General features: G+C 33.7%; 5 protein-coding genes and 1 long non-coding RNA gene across 6 annotated transcripts; 4 read left to right on the forward strand and 2 right to left on the reverse strand.

Annotated features, from left to right (window-relative positions):
- Window positions 1-1,650: 1,650 nt before the first annotated feature.
- On the reverse strand, window positions 1,651-2,471 carry LOC149482459 (uncharacterized). Its single transcript, XM_089704499.1, has 2 exons — window positions 2,336-2,471; window positions 1,651-1,973 (listed from the first exon to the last, which is right to left on the reverse strand). The coding sequence occupies exons 1-2, from the start codon at window positions 2,400-2,402 to the stop codon at window positions 1,801-1,803; spliced, it is 240 nt and encodes a 79-aa protein (XP_089560625.1). The 5' UTR covers window positions 2,403-2,471; the 3' UTR covers window positions 1,651-1,800.
- A 1,719-nt stretch (window positions 2,472-4,190) lies between these two features.
- Window positions 4,191-4,907, forward strand: LOC149482460 (uncharacterized). Its single transcript, XM_089704463.1, has 2 exons — window positions 4,191-4,324; window positions 4,643-4,907. The coding sequence occupies exons 1-2, from the start codon at window positions 4,258-4,260 to the stop codon at window positions 4,813-4,815; spliced, it is 240 nt and encodes a 79-aa protein (XP_089560589.1). The 5' UTR covers window positions 4,191-4,257; the 3' UTR covers window positions 4,816-4,907.
- An 8,497-nt stretch (window positions 4,908-13,404) lies between these two features.
- On the reverse strand, window positions 13,405-14,109 carry LOC149482461 (uncharacterized). The gene is made up of 2 exons (XM_089704466.1): window positions 13,988-14,109; window positions 13,405-13,669 (listed from the first exon to the last, which is right to left on the reverse strand). The coding sequence occupies exons 1-2, from the start codon at window positions 14,052-14,054 to the stop codon at window positions 13,497-13,499; spliced, it is 240 nt and encodes a 79-aa protein (XP_089560592.1). The 5' UTR covers window positions 14,055-14,109; the 3' UTR covers window positions 13,405-13,496.
- A 1,725-nt stretch (window positions 14,110-15,834) lies between these two features.
- LOC149482462 (uncharacterized) lies at window positions 15,835-16,661 on the forward strand. The gene is made up of 2 exons (XM_089704500.1): window positions 15,835-15,976; window positions 16,339-16,661. Exons 1-2 carry the CDS (start codon window positions 15,910-15,912, stop codon window positions 16,509-16,511), a joined length of 240 nt encoding a protein of 79 aa, XP_089560626.1. The 5' UTR covers window positions 15,835-15,909; the 3' UTR covers window positions 16,512-16,661.
- Window positions 16,662-18,806: 2,145 nt separating this feature from the next.
- LOC149482463 (uncharacterized) lies at window positions 18,807-19,331 on the forward strand. Its single transcript, XM_089704551.1, has 2 exons — window positions 18,807-18,902; window positions 19,069-19,331. Exons 1-2 carry the CDS (start codon window positions 18,836-18,838, stop codon window positions 19,239-19,241), a joined length of 240 nt encoding a protein of 79 aa, XP_089560677.1. The 5' UTR covers window positions 18,807-18,835; the 3' UTR covers window positions 19,242-19,331.
- A 3,705-nt stretch (window positions 19,332-23,036) lies between these two features.
- LOC149482464 (uncharacterized) lies at window positions 23,037-23,978 on the forward strand. Its single transcript, XR_016316740.1, has 3 exons — window positions 23,037-23,602; window positions 23,729-23,790; window positions 23,865-23,978. It is a non-coding gene; the product is annotated as an uncharacterized LOC149482464 (long non-coding RNA).
- The last annotated feature ends 149 nt before the right edge of the window (window positions 23,979-24,127 follow it).

The raw sequence follows: 24,127 nt of genomic DNA on the forward strand, positions 1-24,127 counted from the left end.
CTCGCCAAAATTGGCTGCATTGTGACTCGCCCGTTCCTATTAAATCAAGAAAAAGGGTCGAATATATTGCGAAATTCGGTTTTGGGTATGGTATTGTTTATAGTTAAGTTAATAATCACGTTAGGAATAAAGATATAACAATTAAATTGATGTCATGGAATAAAGAGTAATAATTCTAGTCTATGAAATAAATTACAAATATAAAACGTGATCGAGACGCTTCATTCGAAGTATCTTTCAATAAATCAGAATCATAAATTAAATGCAACTTTTAACAATATACGGTTGGTTCTACATTTACTTCAACCAAAAATTGTATGAAGACATTTAGACGAATTTTAACGGTTTTATGGTGTTGAATTAAACCACATAGTAGTGTTGTTTTGTTAATAATTTACGTAGTGAAGCGCAGTTAATTGCTAATGTGCAAATCAACTGATTGCTTTGGTTTACCGATGATGTACAGTGCCCAGCGGTCGGCCATTTCGTGAAATAGTCATGTTTGCTTGTGACTATTTTAATTACATCTTTATATGGGGATAGAGATGTTAGATTTTACTTAATGTAGCCGAGTGATTTCCACATTAATACCTTATATTGAACCACACCCAAACCATTTCATCCATTTCGGGATAAGATACATATTAAACTTATAATACAATCTCTCATTCTGATCGAAGTTTTACAAAAGTAAAATCTCCTTACTCTCGAAAATTATGGTCTGTATTTGTTTCTTTTAAAAATTTGTGAGGCAAAATAGTGTACGAGTATTATGTAAATCTCAAGCTCTTTTACTCAAAATTTTTAAGGTTTTCAAAGGTTATCTGTATCATAAAGGGATTTGTACGAGCTCCGTTAATTTGAATTTACGCTGTCTCTTTATGGTCTGAAGATGTACTTTATCACTTTGTTCATGAAATTTCGTGTGATTTAAAGAGCCGCTTCCAAGATTTTTGAAATGTGGTTCGTTAGAAGTACATTTATAATTTGTATACCTCATCTTATTTATCGCTAAAGTAAGCATACAATTTAAAGATTCACTAATTGACTAGTACTCTCTCTTTTGTGTTTTACATTTTATCAATTTGTGAACTAATACGGAAAATTAACAGCTACCGAGAAGGATACATCACAATTTCTCAACAAATTTCACTCCCGCCCACACATAAGGTTCATGCGATCTGACATTTCAAACGGTCTAGGTAAATACTCAGTAATACATACACATTAAGTATAGGCAGTGAACAAAACCTAGTACCAAGTACGTGCTCTCGAAACACTGATCCGTATAACAATGGCACTTCAATTAACATCGACTACCCTCGAACATTACCGGAATTTAGAACATACCTAGAGGTACACGCTTCAATTATTACACAAATAAATTTACGGAAATAAATTATCGGATATCTGAAGGAGGAGTTTTGATTGCTATTTCTTAGTTAAGATGAAGGATGATTCATCTCTATTGAAAGAATTCTATCGACAAATCAAGCAGAGGAACTTCGCGCATCCTATTCTGCCAAGCGAGTAGAAATGAAGCGCTAACCTTAACGGGCAATTTCCCGCTCTTTACTTCATTGCCACATTGCTGCCATATAATAAATAGTATGCACTTGTGAAACTATAGGACAATAAAATAAAATAAAATTATAATGAATGATGATGTATTTATTAAATTTCATATACATATTTGCTAATATCGAAATAATACAATGAAGACTGGACATGGTTTAGGTAATGATGGAACAAGGAAGAATATAAAAAATATATGGGGGATAAAGTATGAATGCACACGTCTTAACGTCTGCAGACGCAGAGGAGCTGCGCGTTGCAGCTGCCCCGCGGGAAGCCCAGCGACTGGCACACCGCGCGGCACAGCGCCGCCGTGCAGATCCGCTGCCGCGCGCTGCCGAACACCTCCACCGCCTCCGTCACCTCACCCGGCAGACCCGACATGCTGTACTCCTCGTCTGAAATATTTATAGTTACGATCAGCGAACAATAAAGTAATTTAGTTTAAGTAAAATAAAAATTATTTTTAGTCTATAATATTATGTCTAATGTATCATGGTTAATAATGGTATTTCTGTATTGGAACACGCCAAGTATTGTTTGAGTTTTAATTTATATAGGTGGTCAAGATGTTATTTGCATATACTAAGGTTTCAGTGATTTCACAAGTACGTGAAATCCCATAATATCCCCTTGTGAGGCATGGGGCAGGCATATCTATTTCACTGATCGATATTCTTTATGGACAATTAGGCTATGAGCAATAGAAGAAGATGTCAAAATAATTCATAAAATTATATCTATTAATAAAAAAGGTAACCTGCAGGAGCTGCTAGCACGAAAGCCACAAGAGTTGCGAAAAGAGCGAGGACTGCGAAGAATTTCATTTTGCTTTTTATGTTTGGTTGTAAAATTTAAATTAGTTCACTTGTATAGCTATTGCTTACACTGATGGTAGGTAAACAAACACTTGGCTATTTATATATGCTTACTAGTAAGATGTCATTATCATATTGCGATAAAAATATTATAATATAGCAATTGTATTTTATCACCTTTCCAATGATAATTGGCTGTTCATCAGAATTTTGTTTAGTGTGTAGTAAATTTAAGTCCCCTTTATTTAGGTTACTAAAACAAAAGATGAAAGAATACCTATGTAGTTTTAAATAATTTGGAAAATCCAAAAGTGCACGCCTCATAATTTTTTTTTAATAAATATTTATTAATTATTATTTTTGTTTATTTAATAACAATTAAACCACATCGAATCAGACCCTGAAAAATGAAAGGGTTCTATTCCTGAGCATACTCAAGCGTAAGAGAAAAAAAAAGACTCGATTAGTAAAGTATTTCGGTCGCTATCGTGTTAACAAGAAAAAGGATCCGCACATACAGACACACGGACGTCCAAGACAGAACTTTTTTAAACTGTTTTTTAACTAGTTTAAATAACAAAAATGACATCAAAAATATCATGAACGTTAAAAATAGTGTTTTTTCTTAATATGTGTGTGTATGTATTATCTTACAAGTGCAATGTATGATACATAAAGACATTTTAAGTTTGAAAAATCAGATGTTTTGCGCGAAGTGACAGTAGTACCCACCTCAACGCTTCGCTTATGAGGCGTGCAATTACAATTATATTTTTTCTGATTTCAGAATACATTAAAGATTGATACAAAATACAGGATACTGAATTAACTGATCTTTTAGCAAAATACGCTGTAGAACTATGAAACAAAATATTTGATCTTAATGATTATAGGTATAAAGCTGTGGAGTCTAGGAGTAGAATTTTCATGATTTGTGGTTGTTGCATCTTTCATTGAAGTGTGTTTTACGATGGGTCCAGAAACGGGCGCAACTAATAGATGGGATACGTTGTAGATTACATAGTGTTCAGGTTATGTTTCACAGGTCAGATTGGTATAAAATTCTCTTGGTACTTTGACGGAAATCATGACCATACACCATATACCTAAATATATCTCAAGGAAAAGGTTAATGATTAGACTTTGCGGGGCAGTACCGCATTTCTCATTGAAAATTATCAGTATCTATAAAATTTTAAAAAATATTATTTTTCAAATTTAGGACGGTTAAAAGATATTATATCTTTTGTTATAGAAATAATTCAATTATTTTAATTAATTGGATAACACTTTCTATTTTGAGTGTAGCTTTAAAAGTCTCGAGGCCAGTGTACTTTAAAGTATACAAGACATAATATTATCTGAATGAAAGCATGTAATTTAATTTGATGCCATTTTTTATTTCTTTAGGTATAAAAAATTTCATTCATAAAACTACACAACTGTTTGCTTGAAATAAATGAAGATGATCTGGATAAATATTAGGTTATTTTCTTTGACTTCTAAATTGAAAAATGTAGGCTTTTACTTTTGAGATAAGTTATAATACCTTTGTAATACCTACTCTATAGAATTACCCAAAACATTCGAATCGCAGATATGTATATTGTATGTACTTGCTAGGTGATTCCCTAGAAAATTATCGACTTTCGCATTTACAATAGGTGCAATTAAAAGATTGAGTAAAGATAATTTATTCCTGTGTACAACAATGATTATCGTTAATATTCAAGTGATACTGTTAATGTTATCTAAATAAGATAATATTCCATAAAACAAATCACATATAAATAGCTGCTCCTGATGCAGAATAAATATCAATTCTGAACAGTTGTTCGTCAAAGCAACAAAACAAGAAATCAATATGAAGGTCTTCGCAGTACTCGCTCTCTTTGTAGCTTTCGTGGCTTTGGTGCAAGCGGCTCCAGCAGGTTAGTTTGACAATTTTAAATATATTATGCGTTATGACAAGGAAGAGTTGCAGTTAGAATAACAATCGAAACTTCATTCTATTTATTTCTTCGAACATCCACGACCGATCCGTAATACAAGCTTTTCGTTAGCTTTTAATCAAGTAGAGACATTTGGAAAGCTTGAAATATTTTCCAGCTTTACGCTGCGTGGAAAATAATTTGTCTTTGTTTTGATGCAATTCACATGCATTCAATATCAAACTTCATTGGTGATCTATGTTTTATTTTATCAGATTGAGAAGGGTATAAATGAAAAATATTTCTTGCATTGTTCAGACGAGGAGTACAATGTGTCGGGGCTGGCGGGTGAGGTGACGGAGGCGGTGGAGGTGTTCGGCAGCGCGCGGCAGCGGATCTGCACGGCGGCGCTGTGCCGCGCGGTGTGCCAGTCGCTGGGCTTCCCGCGCGGCAGCTGCAACGCGCAGCTCCTCTGCGTCTGCAGACGTTGATTAAATATTCTATATCCTTAAAATTAATGCAAGATATTTGTTTTTCAAGATTTGAATGTAAATTTGTATTTTTTTTAATAAATACCTAAAAACTATCAAATTTATTTTATTTTACTAAAATAAATTGATGAAGTGTTTTTCCATTATCGTTTAATTAGTTTTGTATTTTGACTAAAAGTTAACTAAGACCGTCCGGTAAATAAAGGGTTATTTATTTGTAGTTACCAAAAAAATATGACACAAGAATATCTTAAAAATAGAAAGTGCAGATTTTGAGAAAGGTAAAAGTTTAAGTCTTGACCTTTGATTCTTGTCCTTAAAAAGCAAATTCACTTAAACAATATTATTGTTATTATTAAATAATATCTAATCGTAATACTGATTGTTATAGTTAAGTGAGTTGAGCATTTCTGGAAAAGGTCCGATATCTCAAAAAGTTCAAGAGACTTAATTATCGAAAAAGGAAATGTTATTTCTACAAAGTAAAGTTACTTTTGTTAAAATAGAGTTACTGAGGCTTCAGATATTATATTTTATAAAAATAATAAAATAGTTTTTTTTTTATTTGCTTGTGTACTCATAAAACTTAATGTAGAGACTTATATTTATTTTTAATATAACGAATTCTTATTAACCAAATAGATTTGATAAAATTAACTTTGTGCTTAGTTGAAGATAATGTTAAAAAAATTACATATTTATCAAATGTAATTAAAAAATTGATGGGAGTGAGATCCTCCACCCGAACATAAGAACAAATTAACGTAATACCACACCCCGGACACTCCATACAAAATTATCGTTTAAACAGTCACACTGTAGAGACTGCAAATGTGTGTGTTAACGCTTTATGGTTGGCACATTTTTGACTAGCGTAAAAAAAAATTCGCGTTTTTCTGATGAAATACATCCGTAAACAGCACAATATCTAACCATTTTCTACGAAAAACGATAATCACAAATCCAAAATAATAAAATTACTTTAAGTCAATTTGATTAATGTTGTCAATCTTCGTTGCGTATCGTCCCTGTAGAAAAATATGGACCATTTTTACACCTTGGCCACGGACACCGGCGGCGCGACCGACGGCGCGACGGGCGGCGCGGCAATTCGCGCGGCGCGGTAAGCATGCCACGGGCAGTTGCGTTCGCCGCCGCGACCAGTGTAGTCGAGGAGACGAGATGGCTTTATCAAAGTTAGCTCGACGTTGTTTGGAGTAGCAGCTTTTTTGCTCAAGATTTAATGTTTGGAAGATATAGTAGAGTACACGAATTAAATAGAAATGGAATTCTCCGTCTGTAACAACAGACGGAGAATTCCACCAAAAATATGAAAAATATAGGCATGATGAAAAATTATGTTGCGGGTGGCTAGACTTCCAAATAGCTGGTCTAGCTAGAATTTCTGCAATAAAAGCTTCCGTCTCCATTTTCGCGAAAAAAAAAACAAACTATTTTAAATTAAGTTCGCTCCGGGAGTAGTCGCCGCGTCTGCCGCTCGACTCCGTGGCCTGCGCCGTAATAACTCATACATTTGTTTCGATCGCTAGTCGTGCCGCGCGATTCGCTCGGGGAAATTCGCCGGTCGTCTCGCTGGTCGCCGCTGCGCGTGGCATGCCCAGTACATTTCCATACATTTGATTCATTCGCAAGACGCGCCGCCAGTCGCGCCGCGCGAATTTTCGCTATAGCGAATTGTCCGTGGCCAGCACGTTAGACTGATCGTGCGGGGGAGGGTAAGTGTTTAATTTTGGCGGGAGGCGGAGAGTGTCCGTTCTGTAGTGTTTAGCTACTATTATGTATTCTGTGGTAATACCACAGATCATAATCCATACTAATATTATAAATGCGAAAGTAACTCTGTCTGTCTGTCTGTTACTCAATCACACCTAAACTACTGAACCAATTTGCATGAAATTTGGTATGGAGATATTTTGATACCCGAGAAAGGACATAGGCTACCTTTTATTGCGAAATATGTACCACGAGCGAAGCCATGGCGGACCTCTAGTATAACATATAACCAGAATATTAGTAAGAGCGCCTTCACATAGTTTTGAAGTCTGACGCACTCCATTTTAAAAATGGATTCCAACGGTGAAACATTTCAACAAGAAACCAACCAAGAATACACAATGCACATAATTCTTTCCACATTTTTAGGGCTCTTCTCATATTGAAACCCACAACAACGCTTATGATTTTCAAAATTAAATCGTTCGGTATAAAACTTCCTCATTTTGCAGTAATTTATATCTACATGCACTGGAAATACTGTGCTATTGAGACGTGGTGGCTGCGCTGCGTAGGCAGCGCGCGGTAGCTGTGCTTCTGTTCATACTAAAAGAAAATTGTCTGCGTCGCAGCAGCGCGAGTGCAGCGCAGCTGCGACGCAGACAATTTTCTTTTGCGAACGAAAAAATTGAGAGCCTGGAGTCTAAGTATGTCACTGCCTTAAAACGTATAGCGGAGCTTGAAGTGCAAATAAATGAGACTCAGCAACACCGCCTCGAAAACACAGTTGAATTAAGAAACATACCCAAACGTACAAATGAAGATGTACATCAGATATGTGAAACTCTTTTTACAAAAATGAATATTCCGCTGCATGACACTTCTACTATCTACAGGAAGGGTAAACACAATAATTCTCCGATTGTTATTGAATTTTCTAATATAAAATGTAAGGATAACCTCCTAAATGCTGTCAAAAAATTCTATAAAAATGATAAGAACAATAAACTGACCGCCGAACAAGTTGGCTTCAAAGGAAACACAGATTTGATTTATATTTCTGAGGCACTCACTCCAACAAACAAAAAAATTCTCGCATCAGCACGTGAATTAGTCAAATCAGGACAATATAAATACTGCTGGGTTTCTCGGGGTAAAGTCCTCATTCGTAAAGAAGAAGGTGTGTCTGCCATACTATTAAAATCGATTGATCAAATAACTGAGCTGCATACATCCTGACTGGAAGATGGACAGTGCAAACCATTTAAATACATCGTAATTATATTTTTTATTTTTTTGCTAGAAGTTAAGTTTACTTTTTGTTTTTTTCAAATCAAGGTCGCCATTAGCATAAAAGTGTACAGGAATAACACGAAACAATATACTATTAACCCATATTACGAGTACTTCCTTTTTATGTTTATAATCCTATATATTATATTATTCTATTTATCTCATAATATATTGTTCAGTCTCAAAGAAGTCTATGGCGTTCAGGTGATATTTCTTCAATGTCTTTCTATTGATGGGGGAATGAATCATATAAGACATTACTCTTTAAAATTATTCTTTATTATTTTAAATGATCAATGATATTGAATTGGTCTCCACTGGCGTGGATCGTGAGATAAACGCTGGTGATTCTTGTATGATCATTGACCCTATTCTATTTCATAAATTTTGTCTTGATTCCAAGATTTCTTTAAGAGTAGTGTCACAGAACATTCGAAGCATTAATAAAAATATGACTGATTTTGAAGTGTTTTTGTCGCGATGTACTGAGAAATTTGATTTGATCATATTAACAGAATGTTGGCTAAAAAACTCTGAGGCGGTACCATCCCTTGAAGGTTATAATTTATATAAAACATTGACATATGTTAACCAAAATAGTGGAATAGTCACATATGTTCGCAACGACATAAGTGAGATAACGGCTCTTGAACCTAATGTTGTTGATGCAGACGTCTTGGTGATAAAAATTGGTATAAACTATGCTTTTGTTTGTGTATATCGTTCACCATCGTTTAATTCAATCACAAATTTTCTTAATTCCATGGATGACTTGCTAACTACGTTAAAAAATATTCCTAATATATATATTATTGGTGACATCAACATTGATATATCGGAGAATACTACGGATAATAGATCTGATGACTATTTGGACCTACTCTCGATTCATGGTTTCCTACCTAGTCATTTACTGCCCACACGAGGTCAATCGTGCTTGGATCATTGTTTTGTTAAATCTAAGATAAAAGTTCGGACTGCTATTTGTGTATCTTCCATTACTGATCATAATTCGCTTTTCATGGCAGTGGTAGCTTCTGAGCAATTTTCACTAAAACGTACGAAACTTGCACATAAAAAAATTAATTATGCGAAAGCGGTAAGACTATTATCCGAGGTAAACTGGACAGGCTTACTGGAATTGTCTGATCCAGAAATAGTCACCATCATGTTGATAAGGAATGTCACGGAAGTTTTGGAAAAATGTACACGAATATCATCAAGTAGACAACAAATTAAGCAACCGTGGATCACGTCAGGTCTCTTACGTTGTATGAGGTTCCGTGATACTCTTCATCGACGACACAAAAAATATCCTCAGGACTTAAATTTAGCAATAACGTATAAACGCTACAGAAATTGCTGTAATAATTTGTTACATAAGTTAAAGAATGATTATGACCGAAGAGAATTACAATTAAATAAATCCAACATCAAAAAGCAATGGAATATTATTAAAAGAGTCTGTGGTATAAAGAATAACAACAATAAGGATGTCCATAATGATCTATGTAAAATTGAAAGTACACCACAGCAATCTGCCAATACAGTAAACGACTTCTTTATCAATGTAGGCAGCAAACTTGCAGAGAATATTTTGAATGAAATTAAAATTAGTCAAGATACTTTAGCGCAAAAATATAAGTCCTCCTTAACTTTGTCTAACTCATTTTCATTATTGCATACTGATGTCGGAGAAATTAAAAAAATTGTGGCATCGTTAAAAAATTCATCATCGTCATCATGGGATGGTATATCTGCAATATTTTTAAAAAAGACTATAAATATTTTATGTACACCAATCTGTCACATGTGTAATCTTTGCTTTTCTCAGGGGATATTTCCAAAATTATTAAAGGAATCAGTCGTAATACCTATATACAAAACAGGTGATAAAGGCAGTATTACAAATTATCGCCCGATCTCTCTACTGCCAACTTTTGCTAAAATATTAGAGAAACTCATAAATGTTCGGCTTAAAGGGTTTTTAGAGAAATATAACATTCTTTCGAATAACCAGTATGGTTTTAGAGCAAAAAAATCGACAACAGATGCCATTGAGGACGTTGTTACACATGTAGCTCGAGCTCTAGATAACAAATCTAAATGCTTAGGCATCTTTTTGGATTTAAGTAAAGCTTTTGATACCGTTTCAATTCCGCTCCTTTTGGTAAAGTTGGAGTGTATTGGTATTCGTGGTATTCCATTAGCACTCTTCAAAGATTATCTCTCTGAAAGGTATCAAAGCGTTACACTTGGAAATTATAATAGCAGTAAAGAACTGGTTAAATTTGGCGTTCCCCAGGGTTCTGTTCTTGGTCCCACTCTATTTTTAATTTATATTGATTATCTTTGTAGGATTAAACTTTACAATACTAAAATAATAACCTTTGCTGATGATACGGTTTTGTTAGTGACAGGTTATAGTTGGGAAAATGTATATAATACAGCGGAGAAAAGCATGAATGAAATAACTAAACAACTTCAGATGAATTTACTTACACTTAATATCAACAAAACAAAATATTTACAGTTTTCAATAAGTAATAGTAGTGTACCTAATAGTAATTTTAATTTAAAAGTACATACGTGCAGCAATTACAATAAAAATTGCGAATGTTCTATTCTCTCTTCAACCGATCAAATAAAATACCTTGGCTTATTGATAGACAAAAATCTTAATTGGAAACCACATATTGACCAACTAAAAAATCGTATCCGTAAATTAATTCCGCTCTTTAAAAAAGTAAGGCTCCTTAAGGACAAAAAAACTAGTAGGCTTGTATATATATCTCTATGCCAGTCTTTATTGTGCTACGGTATTACTGCTTGGGGTGGCGCAAAAAAAACTTCGCTAATTAAGTTAGAAAGAACACAACGATGTATTCTTAAGCTACTCAATTTTAAGCCTATGCGCTATCCAACAAGTCAACTTTACTCGGAATGCTCATTACTTACCGTCCGCCAACTATACATTAAAAATATTATACTTAGACAACACAGCCAACCAAACAATAATCTAGATAAAAGAAAACTTACGTACCATGTACCGTTTTGCAAAACCATCTTTGCACAGGGATTTGCATATTATCTGGCACCCTTATTATACAATAAATTCAATAAGAAATTAAACATGAGGGACAAGACTAAGTTTGTGTGTGGAAGAATGTTGGAGGAATACCTACGCAATTTTGACTATGTTGGGACTGAAAACCTTATATTGGGTAATATTATTTAAATATTTTATGTTATTTATAAATACCTATCCTTATCTAATTGAATAATAATAATAATAAGACATATATATATACTATATATTTAAATTTATATTATACCTATACTATATACACATATTACTTCATCTTATTAACAATATATAATATATAATAATAACAATATATAATATATAACTTGTTTAATTTATTCACGTGTTATTGCTAGACCTTTATTTAAATAGGAAATTCGGATATTTTTGTTACATGGAAAATATCATACTCATAAAATAAGTTACTTTTATTTTTGTAAAGCGTTTAATCTTATTTTATTGCATATACTGTGCATTACAACGATTTGCTTTGAAAAAACTATCAGCCTAACAAGTGCAATTATGTGCTTTATTTGTGAGGCGAGAGCGTATATTCTGCCGTAACACAGTCTTAGACTAGCACGGAGTGTATAACTGCTATCGGCTACAGTAACGTACAAATAATAATTATTCTACCCACATTTACGTACACATTTTGTTTCGATCTGGTTAGTGCATGATTTGTAATAAGTTATTGTATGAAATGTTATAAGTCTTATTAAACTTGTATTAGTAAAGAATTTAATTTGGAACACAAAACGATTTAATCATAAATAATCAATTTTTTTTTTTTTTTAAGCATACTGAGATGAATTTGTTTTCAAATTGTATAGTTGTGTAGTAGTCGTCGCGAATATTTTTTTTTTTATTTTTTTTTTGCTAGTTGTGGTTTCAAGACTCATAATAAATATTATGTAGATTACAAAAGCAATATCCACGAATGAAAATCATTAGTGTATGTTTTATTAATGTTATTAATAAAATAATTGGCTGTAACTAGTAAAAAATGTAACAATGTTTTAATATCATGTAATATAATTCAAGGTCATCAAATGTTATCTCAGTGATGTATTTGCTAGTATCATCATCATTAAAATGGATATGTCTAATATTTTCTAATTACATCTTTTGTTAATAATGTCATAGGTAGATAATTGATAAAAAAAAAAACTGTTTTAATGTAATCTCCAAAAAAGAAATTTTTCTGTATAAATCATTAAAAAAGAAGTTTTACAATATATATAACTATGTATAAGGCATTAAGAAAGACAAATTGCATTGTTATTTTGTAAGATTTTTACTGTATGTGTACAAAAAGTTTTAATAAATAAAGTTTTTAAAGTTAAAGTTAAAAGTTAGACAGACAGACAGAGTTACTTTCGCATTTATAATATTAGTATGGATTATGATCTGTGGTATTACCACAGAATACATAATAGTAGCTAAACACTACAGAACGGACACTCTCCGCCTCCCGCCAAAATTAAACACTTACCCTCCCCCGCACGATCAGTCTAAAAATGGTCCATATTTTTCTACAGGGACGATACGCAACGAAGATTGACAACATTAATCAAATTGACTTAAAGTAATTTTATTATTTTGGATTTGTGATTATCGTTTTTCGTAGAAAATGGTTAGATATTGTGCTGTTTACGGATGTATTTCATCAGAAAAACGCGAATTTTTTTTTACGCTAGTCAAAAATGTGCCAACCATAAAGCGTTAACACACACATTTGCAGTCTCTACAGTGTGACTGTTTAAACGATAATTTTGTATGGAGTGTCCGGGGTGTGGTATTACGTTAATTTGTTCTTATGTTCGGGTGGAGGATCTCACTCCCATCAATTTTTTAATTACATTTGATAAATATGTAATTTTTTTAACATTATCTTCAACTAAGCACAAAGTTAATTTTATCAAATCTATTTGGTTAATAAGAATTCGTTATATTAAAAATAAATATAAGTCTCTACATTAAGTTTTATGAGTACACAAGCAAATAAAAAAAAAACTATTTTATTATTTTTATAAAATATAATATCTGAAGCCTCAGTAACTCTATTTTAACAAAAGTAACTTTACTTTGTAGAAATAACATTTCCTTTTTCGATAATTAAGTCTCTTGAACTTTTTGAGATATCGGACCTTTTCCAGAAATGCTCAACTCACTTAACTATAACAATCAGTATTACGATTAGATATTATTTAATAATAACAATAATATTGTTTAAGTGAATTTGCTTTTTAAGGACAAGAATCAAAGGTCAAGACTTAAACTTTTACCTTTCTCAAAATCTGCACTTTCTATTTTTAAGATATTCTTGTGTCATATTTTTTTGGTAACTACAAATAAATAACCCTTTATTTACCGGACGGTCTTAGTTAACTTTTAGTCAAAATACAAAACTAATTAAACGATAATGGAAAAACACTTCATCAATTTATTTTAGTAAAATAAAATAAATTTGATAGTTTTTAGGTATTTATTAAAAAAAATACAAATTTACATTCAAATCTTGAAAAACAAATATCTTGCATTAATTTTAAGGATATAGAATATTTAATCAACGTCTGCAGACGCAGAGGAGCTGCGCGTTGCAGCTGCCGCGCGGGAAGCCCAGCGACTGGCACACCGCGCGGCACAGCGCCGCCGTGCAGATCCGCTGCCGCGCGCTGCCGAACACCTCCACCGCCTCCGTCACCTCACCCGCCAGCCCCGACACATTGTACTCCTCGTCTGAACAATGCAAGAAATATTTTTCATTTATACCCTTCTCAATCTGATAAAATAAAACATAGATCACCAATGAAGTTTGATATTGAATGCATGTGAATTGCATCAAAACAAAGACAAATTATTTTCCACGCAGCGTAAAGCTGGAAAATATTTCAAGCTTTCCAAATGTCTCTACTTGATTAAAAGCTAACGAAAAGCTTGTATTACGGATCGGTCGTGGATGTTCGAAGAAATAAATAGAATGAAGTTTCGATTGTTATTCTAACTGCAACTCTTCCTTGTCATAACGCATAATATATTTAAAATTGTCAAACTAACCTGCTGGAGCCGCTTGCACCAAAGCCACGAAAGCTACAAAGAGAGCGAGTACTGCGAAGACCTTCATATTGATTTCTTGTTTTGTTGCTTTGACGAACAACTGTTCAGAATTGATATTTATTCTGCATCAGGAGCAGCTATTTATATGTGATTTGTTTTATGGAATATTATCTTATTTAGATAACATTAACAGTATCACTTGAATATTAACGATAATCATTGTTGTACACAGGAATAAATTATCTTTACTCAATCTTTTAATTGCACCTATTGTAAATGCGAAAGTCGATAATTTTCTAGGGAATCACCTAGCAAGTACATACAATATACATATCTGCGATTCGAATGTTTTGGGTAATTCTATAGAGTAGGTATTACAAAGGTATTATAACTTATCTCAAAAGTAAAAGCCTACATTTTTCAATTTAGAAGTCAAAGAAAATAACCTAATATTTATCCAGATCATCTTCATTTATTTCAAGCAAACAGTTGTGTAGTTTTATGAATGAAATTTTTTATACCTAAAGAAATAAAAAATGGCATCAAATTAAATTACATGCTTTCATTCAGATAATATTATGTCTTGTATACTTTAAAGTACACTGGCCTCGAGACTTTTAAAGCTACACTCAAAATAGAAAGTGTTATCCAATTAATTAAAATAATTGAATTATTTCTATAACAAAAGATATAATATCTTTTAACCGTCCTAAATTTGAAAAATAATATTTTTTAAAATTTTATAGATACTGATAATTTTCAATGAGAAATGCGGTACTGCCCCGCAAAGTCTAATCATTAACCTTTTCCTTGAGATATATTTAGGTATATGGTGTATGGTCATGATTTCCGTCAAAGTACCAAGAGAATTTTATACCAATCTGACCTGTGAAACATAACCTGAACACTATGTAATCTACAACGTATCCCATCTATTAGTTGCGCCCGTTTCTGGACCCATCGTAAAACACACTTCAATGAAAGATGCAACAACCACAAATCATGAAAATTCTACTCCTAGACTCCACAGCTTTATACCTATAATCATTAAGATCAAATATTTTGTTTCATAGTTCTACAGCGTATTTTGCTAAAAGATCAGTTAATTCAGTATCCTGTATTTTGTATCAATCTTTAATGTATTCTGAAATCAGAAAAAATGTAATTGTAATTGCACGCCTCATAAGCGAAGCGTTGAGGTGGGTACTACTGTCACTTCGCGCAAAACATCTGATTTTTCAAACTTAAAATGTCTTTATGTATCATACATTGCACTTGTAAGATAATACATACACACACATATTAAGAAAAAACACTATTTTTAACGTTCATGATATTTTTGATGTCATTTTTGTTATTTAAACTAGTTAAAAAACAGTTTAAAAAAGTTCTGTCTTGGACGTCCGTGTGTCTGTATGTGCGGATCCTTTTTCTTGTTAACACGATAGCGACCGAAATACTTTACTAATCGAGTCTTTTTTTTTCTCTTACGCTTGAGTATGCTCAGGAATAGAACCCTTTCATTTTTCAGGGTCTGATTCGATGTGGTTTAATTGTTATTAAATAAACAAAAATAATAATTAATAAATATTTATTAAAAAAAAATTATGAGGCGTGCACTTTTGGATTTTCCAAATTATTTAAAACTACATAGGTATTCTTTCATCTTTTGTTTTAGTAACCTAAATAAAGGGGACTTAAATTTACTACACACTAAACAAAATTCTGATGAACAGCCAATTATCATTGGAAAGGTGATAAAATACAATTGCTATATTATAATATTTTTATCGCAATATGATAATGACATCTTACTAGTAAGCATATATAAATAGCCAAGTGTTTGTTTACCTACCATCAGTGTAAGCAATAGCTATACAAGTGAACTAATTTAAATTTTACAACCAAACATAAAAAGCAAAATGAAATTCTTCGCAGTCCTCGCTCTTTTCGCAACTCTTGTGGCTTTCGTGCTAGCAGCTCCTGCAGGTTACCTTTTTTATTAATAGATATAATTTTATGAATTATTTTGACATCTTCTTCTATTGCTCATAGCCTAATTGTCCATAAAGAATATCGATCAGTGAAATAGATATGCCTGCCCCATGCCTCACAAGGGGATATTATGGGATTTCACGTACTTGTGAAATCACTGAAACCTTAGTATATGCAAATAACATCTTGACCACCTATATAAATTAAAACTCAAACAATACTTGGCGTGTTCCAATACAGAAATACCATTATTAACCATGATACATTAGACATAATATTATAGACTAAAAATAATTTTTATTTTACTTAAACTAAATTACTTTATTGTTCGCTGATCGTAACTATAAATATTTCAGACGAGGAGTACAGCATGTCGGGTCTGCCGGGTGAGGTGACGGAGGCGGTGGAGGTGTTCGGCAGCGCGCGGCAGCGGATCTGCACGGCGGCGCTGTGCCGCGCGGTGTGCCAGTCGCTGGGCTTCCCGCGGGGCAGCTGCAACGCGCAGCTCCTCTGCGTCTGCAGACGTTAAGACGTGTGCATTCATACTTTATCCCCCATATATTTTTTATATTCTTCCTTGTTCCATCATTACCTAAACCATGTCCAGTCTTCATTGTATTATTTCGATATTAGCAAATATGTATATGAAATTTAATAAATACATCATCATTCATTATAATTTTATTTTATTTTATTGTCCTATAGTTTCACAAGTGCATACTATTTATTATATGGCAGCAATGTGGCAATGAAGTAAAGAGCGGGAAATTGCCCGTTAAGGTTAGCGCTTCATTTCTACTCGCTTGGCAGAATAGGATGCGCGAAGTTCCTCTGCTTGATTTGTCGATAGAATTCTTTCAATAGAGATGAATCATCCTTCATCTTAACTAAGAAATAGCAATCAAAACTCCTCCTTCAGATATCCGATAATTTATTTCCGTAAATTTATTTGTGTAATAATTGAAGCGTGTACCTCTAGGTATGTTCTAAATTCCGGTAATGTTCGAGGGTAGTCGATGTTAATTGAAGTGCCATTGTTATACGGATCAGTGTTTCGAGAGCACGTACTTGGTACTAGGTTTTGTTCACTGCCTATACTTAATGTGTATGTATTACTGAGTATTTACCTAGACCGTTTGAAATGTCAGATCGCATGAACCTTATGTGTGGGCGGGAGTGAAATTTGTTGAGAAATTGTGATGTATCCTTCTCGGTAGCTGTTAATTTTCCGTATTAGTTCACAAATTGATAAAATGTAAAACACAAAAGAGAGAGTACTAGTCAATTAGTGAATCTTTAAATTGTATGCTTACTTTAGCGATAAATAAGATGAGGTATACAAATTATAAATGTACTTCTAACGAACCACATTTCAAAAATCTTGGAAGCGGCTCTTTAAATCACACGAAATTTCATGAACAAAGTGATAAAGTACATCTTCAGACCATAAAGAGACAGCGTAAATTCAAATTAACGGAGCTCGTACAAATCCCTTTATGATACAGATAACCTTTGAAAACATTTCATTTCAACAAGAAACCAACCAAGAATACACAATGCACATAATTCTTTCCACATTTTTAGGGCTCTTCTCATATTGAAACCCACAACAACGCTTATGATTTTCAAAATTAAATCGTTCGGTATAAAACTTCCTCATTTTGCAGTAATTTATATCTACATGCACTGGAAATACTGTGCTATTGAGACGTGGTGGCTGCGCTGCGTAGGCAGCGCGCGGTAGCTGTGCTTCTGTTCATACTAAAAGAAAATTGTCTGCGTCGCAGCTGCGCTGCACTCGCGCTGCTGCCACGCTGCTAAGTGGTCCAAATGTGAAGGCACTCTTAGAAACATAGGTTACTGATATTTAGAACATTCGCTCTCGAGAAAGAAGAGCGAGAAAAAATATTTTCGTATTTTCGATTAGTGTACACATCGGGGAAGGAAATTTTGTGGGAAACCAGAATATCGTAATATCATCAAATCAAATAAAATCAAATCGTAATATGTACTAAACATATAAGCATCATATTATGATATCCGCACTTCTACATATAATGTGGTGGTCCTAGTATTCGTTCTCTAGCCTGTTTAATTGTTCCAAGCTCTTCATAGTTTTATTTACTTTTATTTTTTTTCCTAGTCTAGTAAAATAGATAAATTGTTTTTAAGGTCGATGCCTGGTAAGAAGGGTTCGTATCTTATTATATTTTTATTTTAGATCCAAAAATGGAAGAAGTAAAGTATGACCTATCTCAAGGTAATCAATAGTCTTAGTAGAAATTCTACCCCTTTGATTTCGTAGTAGCGTAAATAATTTCTCATTTTTCTCTAAGCAGCGTGTTAGTGTTAATTCAGCTCAGTAATTACATTTCTATAGGAAGTGAACCTTGCTGTTCCAATTTATTGTATTCTGTATTACAATAATTAATGTAATACAGGGACGGCATAGTGCTGCTAGATAGGTCACCTGGTGGTTCAAATGACCTATAACTTTTTCAACATGGTTCTGTAGTCTATAAGTAGCGTTTAGCTACCATTATGTATTCTGTGCTATAAGTTTACATTTGGGCTCTCTGACTTTTGACGTCCCTCTTAAATGACAAGTTGTGCAATATAATAATATTATATTGATAACAATCATTGTTATTATCTTCAACAATACTGGTATTACTCATTTCTAGTTGTAGGGGGTGAACCTACCTATCAGTGAATCGTAAAACACAATCAATAACTTTATTATCAAGATACAATAACGCCTTACCTGAAGCTCAATATAAATAGCGCATAGTTAATCTATTGAAAAATCATTTGAGAACTAGTGTTCATAAAAGCCACTAATAAGAAATCAATATGAAAATCTACGCAGTCCTCGCTTTACTCGTAGCCTTTATGGCCTTCGTGCATGCAGCTCCTGCAGGTGAGTTAAATTTTATAGTGTGTTCTTAAAATATTTGTTACTAGCTTTCCACCCGCGGCTTCGCCCGCGCAGTCTAAGAAAAACTCAAATAGTTCCCGTTCCCGTGGGATTTCCGGTTATAAAATGCTACATTGCACAAATTAAAAAGTTATCTTGCATTATTCAGATGAGGAGTACAGTGTGGCGGGGTTGTCGGGCGAGGTGACGGAGGCGGTGGAGGTGTTCGGCAGCGCGCGGCAGCGGATCTGCACGGCGGCGCTGTGCCGCGCGGTGTGCCAGTCGCTGGGCTTCCCGCGCGGCAGCTGCAACGCGCAGCTCCTCTGCGTCTGCAGACGTTGATACATGTTCATTAAAAGCATGTATTGTAAAATATTTAATTAAGTTTCAAACATATTTTTATGTAATTCGTTTTGTACTGAATTGTATGTAATTAAAGGCATATTTTTTTTTTAATTTACGTTGTTTATTGTTTACCCAAATCACCAATCTTCATGAAAGTAATAACATAAGGTGTATTAATTAATACGCAGACAGAAAAAACAATGTACGAGTATTTTTGGACAACAGTATGAGTTTGTTCTTGGTAGATTGTTTGTGAGCCCACAAGTAAAGCAAAACAAAAGCACACCTGGTACGAATGTGAAGAAAGCAACAATATGTAGCTCATAATCGCTCTTAATGATAGATCGTGTGAAGCCAACCGTGCCCTTTGTCTGCGAAAATATGCCTTCATTGTAATGATGATATCGAGCGTTGGGTTTTAAAGTAATGATTAGGGGAGTTTCTGATGTAAGCTCACATATTATAATTTCTAATAAGAATTACTTATATTAATTACTTCTACAGTTTGTTGTAATGGAAATAAATATTGATGCAATGTTAAATGGACTTGTTAGTTGTTAGTAGTTACTATGTTGTTGTTTGTTATGCTTGCTGGGTTTTAGCCATATAACCAAAAAACCCAGTCCCAGTGATATGAGTTCACGTAATCAAATGAAAATATGGCAACAGGTAAATTGGCAAATCCAAATTTTAGGCCATATGCAGTAAACGTTGTCCCGTAGAAAATAGTGTGATGATCATAATATTTTTTTTTTTATATTTTTATATAATATCTACACTAATATTATAAAGAGGAAAACTTTGTTTGTTTGTTTGTTTGTTTGTTTGATTGTAATGAATAGGCTCATAAACTACTGGATCGATTTTAAAAATTCTTTCACCATTCGAAAGCTACATTATCCACGAGTAACATAGGCTAGGTTTTATCCCGGAAATCCCACGGGAACGGGAACTATGCGGGTTTTTCTTTGAAAACGCGGGCGAAGCCGCAGGCGGAAAGCTAGTATTAAATATATCAATAATTATATAAAATATAGTTGCGGAATGTATTAGAGACCTAAGGCTCTCACCGTTCGTAAATATTATAGGACATTATAAATAAATAAATAGAGTCGTTTGTTTATTATAAATGCAATATTTTCTTTGTAGTATAACGCATAAGTATTGTGTTAAATTCATTTATTGGTCGACATACAATATTTATTAACCAAATGTGAAAGGATAGGATAAACTGTGAATTAGGAACTGGTAAAATTTGAATGTAAAAAGGATAATTCCTTACAGTTATTTATTATTGTAAATGATCTTAAAACTAAGTGTTAACTATGATGCGTATCTACTATCTCCTGCAGACGCACTCAAGGCGTAAGTTGCAGGAGCCGGTGCGGAAGCCGAGCGAGATGCACACGTTGTGGCACAGCAGCGCGGTGCAGATGTTCTGCCGCGCCGCGCTCACCACGCTCACCACGCGCACCGCCTCCCACTCCGCGCCCGCCGCGTAGCCCGCTTCTGCCTCTGCCAGATCTGAAGCGAAATATAACTAATTTACAATGCATATTATGATATAAGTCAATCGATTTGTGAAGATATTATGTTAACTTGAGAAATCGATTATGCATCAATGCGTTTTATTTGTTAATTTTCCCTGTCAGTTGAAAATTAAAGCATAATTAACTAAAATAAACGAATGACAAACTTTATTTGTTAAATTGCAAATGAATACTTCGACGAGATAAATTAACTCTCTCTTTTTCACCATCAAAACTAACACGTGGTAAAAGATTGTAAAGTAACGAATTTATTTGGTAGCAACTTACCGATCGCTTGGCTTCGTACTGTGGCTGTAGCCGCAAAAGCTGCGAGGAAAATTATAACAATTGCTGCCTTCATTGTGATTCTTTGATGACGATACTTCGAGAAGTGTGCATAGAATGCTTACAATAATAGAATATGCAGTTTTTATATTGCCAAAACAGGGTCAGTACACTTTTATAATCTAATCATGCTGCCCTTAATTTTTATTAATTAAAAAATTATTGCATTTTCTTTAACATTATAATAATACCACTTTTGTTTATTTACAAATATTCATATACTGGAGGTCGTCACTTACCATCAGGCTACAGAATTTGCCATTTCTTTTTTTTTTACGCTGCAATAGGGAAGCGCTTGGCCACGATCTCGCCTGATGGTAAGCTGAGATGTGGCCTAAGAAGGAGCGCGCTTCCCTAGAATGTACCTGTTCACTCTCCTCTTGAAGACCCCCATATTATACTCATCGGGGAACACAGATTCAGGAAGCATGTTCCAGTCCCTAGCGGTTCGAATAAAGAATGACGATCCGAACCGCTTAGTCCGGGTACATGGAACGTCAACCATGTGACGATGCATAGAATCTGTGCGCCTCGACGAACGATGGAAAAACGGGGATGGCGGAATTAGGTCGTGCAATTCCGCAGCGCACTCTCTTTAAGATAACGTGCATTAATTAATAATGCACAATGCACGTGAGTATCAAACGTGGTATAATATAATAAGTGTCTAAGTGTCATGCTTCAAATCTTGGATACAAAATAAATTCACATAAAAAGAGAATATCTAATTTTCCTTTATTGTCCAACAATTATCATAATATATTTTGTAATTTCAGTTTTTTTTTACGTCAATGACAAGTAATAAGGGTTGGGCTCAGAAAGGAATGATAAAATAAAATTATTCAATTCTGTTTTTTTAATAATTAATTAATTGCATAAAAATAACAACGCAATAATGTCAGAAAACAATGTTATCAGAGATTTATTGTATATACTGAAATTATTTTGAACTAATTGATAAAAATAGGAGTCCTGCACGGTATTTCCCCTTTATCTAAATATTATTATGAATAATAAAATGAATAACATTACGAGGTTGGGGATGAATGAAATCCAAATTGATTTAAAATAAATGTAGATATTTATTCTTCGTTGCACATATTATTACATAGAAACCATACGAATAGCTTAAAGCTAAGACAATCTTATCAATTTAGAGCTATTTCTTTCCGACAATAGAGGTATAGTACCTACTATAATGGAAAAATCTTACTTTTTGTTTTATTGTTTTTTTTTTCGTAAATATACAGGGGTGAGTTATCTTATTTTACTGGAAATGCAATTTATTTTAAGTTTACAACAATTTCGAATAACTTGATTAGATTATTATAAAGGCGTGTTGACCCTAATTTGGCAATATAAATACCGCATCTTCTATTTGAAACAGCAGTCCAGATACAATTCTTGAACTATCATCAAGTAAAAACAAAATGAAGGCAGCAACTTTTATTATTTTCTTCGTCGCTTTTGCGTCCACAGCGCAAAGCCAAGCGATCGGTAAGTAAAAAAAGGCGCGTATTTTCAAAACTTTCAATATTTTAGTTTTGATTAAAGAAGAGAGAATGAATTCTGACGGTATTTTAACGGAGCTACAGAATAATTTAACTGAAACTATTCGAGATATTATGTGTAAATTATTTTAAAAACCATTGTTTTATAAAAGTTTGCTAGTAACAAGAAAGCTTCGTAGTCTATATGACATGAGTATTGTGCAAATTTCTCTAGATCTGGCAGAGGCTGAAGCGGGCTACGCGGTGCGCGTGGTGAGCGTGGTGAGCGCGCCGCGGCAGAACATCTGCACCGCGCTGCTGTGCCACAACGTGTGCATCTCGCTCGGCTTCCGCACCGGCTCCTGTAACTCGCGCCTCCAGTGCGTCTGCAGGAGATAGTAGCATACTCAACATAGTTAAGGTGATGAATTAATTTTTCTAACATTTACGGCCCTTTTCAAACCTTCGTAATTTTTATATTATTAAAGTTGTCGTGATGAAAATTCTTGACAAGAAAGTTCAATAGTAACACAATACGTCTACCGTTTTAGAAACATGATTCCATGATATTTTCTCGATAGAAAAAAAATACAAAGTTCTCATTGTTATTTTTTTTTAATCTCTGGCATCTTCAAAATAACAAACGTAAAGTTACGACTTTTTGGATATTAACTATAAAATATACAACCTATACGTCTACCGTGTTAGAATTTTGAAATATGCGATGGTTTTGAAATAAACAAGAAATACTTGAAATTAGCGCGCGACCAGCCAATATAGCGAGAGCCGCCCTGTACCTTCCTACCCCGATCGCTGCACGAGTCATTCCCGCTACGGCCGTCACACGGGGAACTTGTGTCGCTTGCGCAATCGTAAAAAAGGGTGACAACACGATAAGACAAAATGAGACAAATGGGGACAATAAAGAAAATAAAAAGAAGAAACATAAAGGTTGGAGGAAAAAGAATGCTTACAATTGGAACAAATTAATGAAGTAAGTTGGTTTTATTTTAAATTTGATGATAATTGTATTATAGACGATATTTGATATGTACCCCTGTTTTAAGTACATAACGAATGTGTAAGATTTTTTCATTTATAGCATAAATAATCTTTTCAGAAATCCGGAATCCAGAAGGAAAATAAACCCACTGATTGTTCACAATGTGAACCCACTCCTTCGTAAGTACCTTTATTCAGTCAAAAATGTATGTTATCAACGCTCTACTGGTTTTATCGCATGATTCCATTTTTAGCAAAAAGCAACAAAGTGCAAAGAAATAAAAAATCATGGTGAACTTAGTGGAAGTATGGTGGATGTAATATGGAACAGGAGCTCATTGGAGTAGTATTATATTTAAAAAAATACGAAAAAATTTTAAGAATTACATTTCTTAGTAGGTGGTAGATAAGTATGTTGTATAAAGAATTTGATGTTGATATTTATTTCATTTATACTTACTACACCTGTGCGGGAAATTGCTTAGTACTAAAACAGGTTTATATTCATATTTACATA

The sequence above is a fragment of the Colias philodice genome, chromosome 15 (genome assembly GCF_061535455.1).
Source record: "Colias philodice isolate Cphi_HAF_F1 chromosome 15, ilColPhil1 Martin Lab GWU primary, whole genome shotgun sequence".
Taxonomy (NCBI): domain Eukaryota; kingdom Metazoa; phylum Arthropoda; class Insecta; order Lepidoptera; family Pieridae; genus Colias; species Colias philodice.

Bases quoted from the DNA above. Each gene is read 5' to 3' on its own strand.
- LOC149482459 (XM_089704499.1), bottom strand. From the start codon at position 2,402: ATGAAATTCTTCGCAGTCCTCGCTCTTTTCGCAACTCTTGTGGCTTTC. The intron at 1,974-2,335 runs GTTACCTTTTTT...TAAATATTTCAG, and splicing joins CGTGCTAGCAGCTCCTGCAG to ACGAGGAGTACAGCATGTCG.
- LOC149482460 (XM_089704463.1), top strand. From the start codon at position 4,258: ATGAAGGTCTTCGCAGTACTCGCTCTCTTTGTAGCTTTCGTGGCTTTG. The intron at 4,325-4,642 runs GTTAGTTTGACA...TGCATTGTTCAG, and splicing joins GGTGCAAGCGGCTCCAGCAG to ACGAGGAGTACAATGTGTCG.
- LOC149482461 (XM_089704466.1), bottom strand. From the start codon at position 14,054: ATGAAGGTCTTCGCAGTACTCGCTCTCTTTGTAGCTTTCGTGGCTTTG. The intron at 13,670-13,987 runs GTTAGTTTGACA...TGCATTGTTCAG, and splicing joins GGTGCAAGCGGCTCCAGCAG to ACGAGGAGTACAATGTGTCG.
- LOC149482462 (XM_089704500.1), top strand. From the start codon at position 15,910: ATGAAATTCTTCGCAGTCCTCGCTCTTTTCGCAACTCTTGTGGCTTTC. The intron at 15,977-16,338 runs GTTACCTTTTTT...TAAATATTTCAG, and splicing joins CGTGCTAGCAGCTCCTGCAG to ACGAGGAGTACAGCATGTCG.
- LOC149482463 (XM_089704551.1), top strand. From the start codon at position 18,836: ATGAAAATCTACGCAGTCCTCGCTTTACTCGTAGCCTTTATGGCCTTC. The intron at 18,903-19,068 runs GTGAGTTAAATT...TGCATTATTCAG, and splicing joins CGTGCATGCAGCTCCTGCAG to ATGAGGAGTACAGTGTGGCG.